Source organism: Myotis brandtii, unplaced genomic scaffold (genome assembly GCF_000412655.1).
Source record: "Myotis brandtii unplaced genomic scaffold, ASM41265v1 scaffold825, whole genome shotgun sequence".
NCBI lineage: Eukaryota > Metazoa > Chordata > Mammalia > Chiroptera > Vespertilionidae > Myotis > Myotis brandtii.
This window is the reverse complement of record NW_005371349.1, coordinates 1,451,117-1,452,537: the sequence shown is the minus strand read 5'-3', so window position 1 is coordinate 1,452,537 and position 1,421 is coordinate 1,451,117. Positions and strand designations below refer to the sequence as shown.

The 1,421-nt window shown below is 63.8% G+C and overlaps 1 protein-coding gene across 1 annotated transcript in view; it reads left to right on the top strand.

Annotated features, from left to right (window-relative positions):
* MGAT5B (mannosyl (alpha-1,6-)-glycoprotein beta-1,6-N-acetyl-glucosaminyltransferase, isozyme B) overlaps nucleotides 1-1,421 on the top strand; it is a 55,683-nt gene that overhangs the window by 13,883 nt on the left and 40,379 nt on the right. Inside the window, exons 5-6 of the mRNA XM_014531734.1 lie at nucleotides 16-186; nucleotides 855-1,019. Of these exons, the coding sequence (XP_014387220.1) occupies nucleotides 16-186; nucleotides 855-1,019 (336 nt within the window). The remainder of the gene's footprint in view (nucleotides 1-15; nucleotides 187-854; nucleotides 1,020-1,421) is intronic.

Genomic DNA, 1,421 nt, shown 5'->3' with positions numbered 1-1,421 from the left:
CTGGCCTCTTCGCAGTGGATGCGCGCCCGCTGGACGTCTGACCCCTGCTACGCCTTCTTCGGGGTGGACGGCACCGAGTGCTCCTTCCTCGTCTACCTCAGTGAGGTCGAGTGGTTCTGCCCCCCGCTGCCCTGGAGGAACCAGACGGCCACGCAGGCGGCCCCCAAGCCCCTCCCCAAGGCCCAGGTAGGCCCGGGAGTGGGTGGGCTCGTGAGGGCATGGTGGCAGGTCATCTGGCCTCTCCAGGCCGGACACCCGTGGCCCCTGGTGCCCTGCCCGGTGGGTGGGCAGGTCCCAGCTCTCCCTGCCGGACAGGAAGCCAGCCTGACAGTGCCCGCCCACCTTCTGGGGATGCCCCAAACCTGGGGCCCTGGAGGCTCCCCCTTAATGGACTAGAATAACAGTAACAGTAGCTTCCCTCCTTGAGGGCCTCCTGTGTGCCAGGTACTCTGTACTAGAACCTCCCGGGGCCCTGATGTGATCGAGTTTAGCAGATGATGGATTGGAGGTCCAGAGAGTTGAGCTAGTTCAAGGCCTGGTTATCTGGCTCCCCGGGAAGGCGGCCCGGCCTCCCTGGTCTTCGGGCCCTGCCCTGACCACTGCCCTCCCTGCCTCCTGGCAGCACCTGGGTCCCTGGGGACTGTGATAGCCGAGCAGCTCCTGAGGCTCCGGACAGGCCTGCGTGGCTGGAGAGGGGGAGCAGGGACCCCCACTGTGGGGCCAGTGGGCCGCTTAGAAAGGGCGGGAGAAGCCAGAGCAGGCCCAGCCTGCGGGAGGTGCCAGCCCCGTCCCCGGGGCACAGTGGCGCGGCCGCGGGTCTGAGAGTGAGAGCCGAGGACTGGCCTCCCCTCCAGGCGGTTTTCCGGAGCGACCTGTCCCGCCTCCTGGACCTCATGGGCAGCGGGAAGGAGTCGCTGATCTTCATGAAGAAACGGACCCGGCGGCTCACGGCCCAGTGGGCACTGGCCGCCCAGCGCCTGGCGCGGAAGCTGGGGGGCTCCCAGAGGGACCAGAAGCAGGTACCTGACCCCCTGTCCGTGTTCAGGGGGCTGAGCCCAGAGCGCGTAGGAAGTGAGCACAGGGCCCCAGGGCTCCAAGGGGACACCGGGTGTGCCCTCGAAAGAGTTTTGTAGAATTTATTTGAATTTGAGCCGGAAGGGGGAGGGGAGGCAGTCAGGTTAGAGGTACATGGTGGCCTGGGGCCTTTTCAGGTTTGGGAAAGTCAAGATCCTACCCCTTAAAGGCCCCACATTCTGTAGACATCTGGTTCTTGTTGGGCGGAAATGTCATAGCCTTTGTCTGGAAGGTTGGGAAGGATGTAGCCTGTTTTGGGAGGGTTCATTGGTCCATCCATCCATCATCCATCCATCATCCATCATCCATCCATCCATCCATCATCCATCCATCCATCATCCATCCAT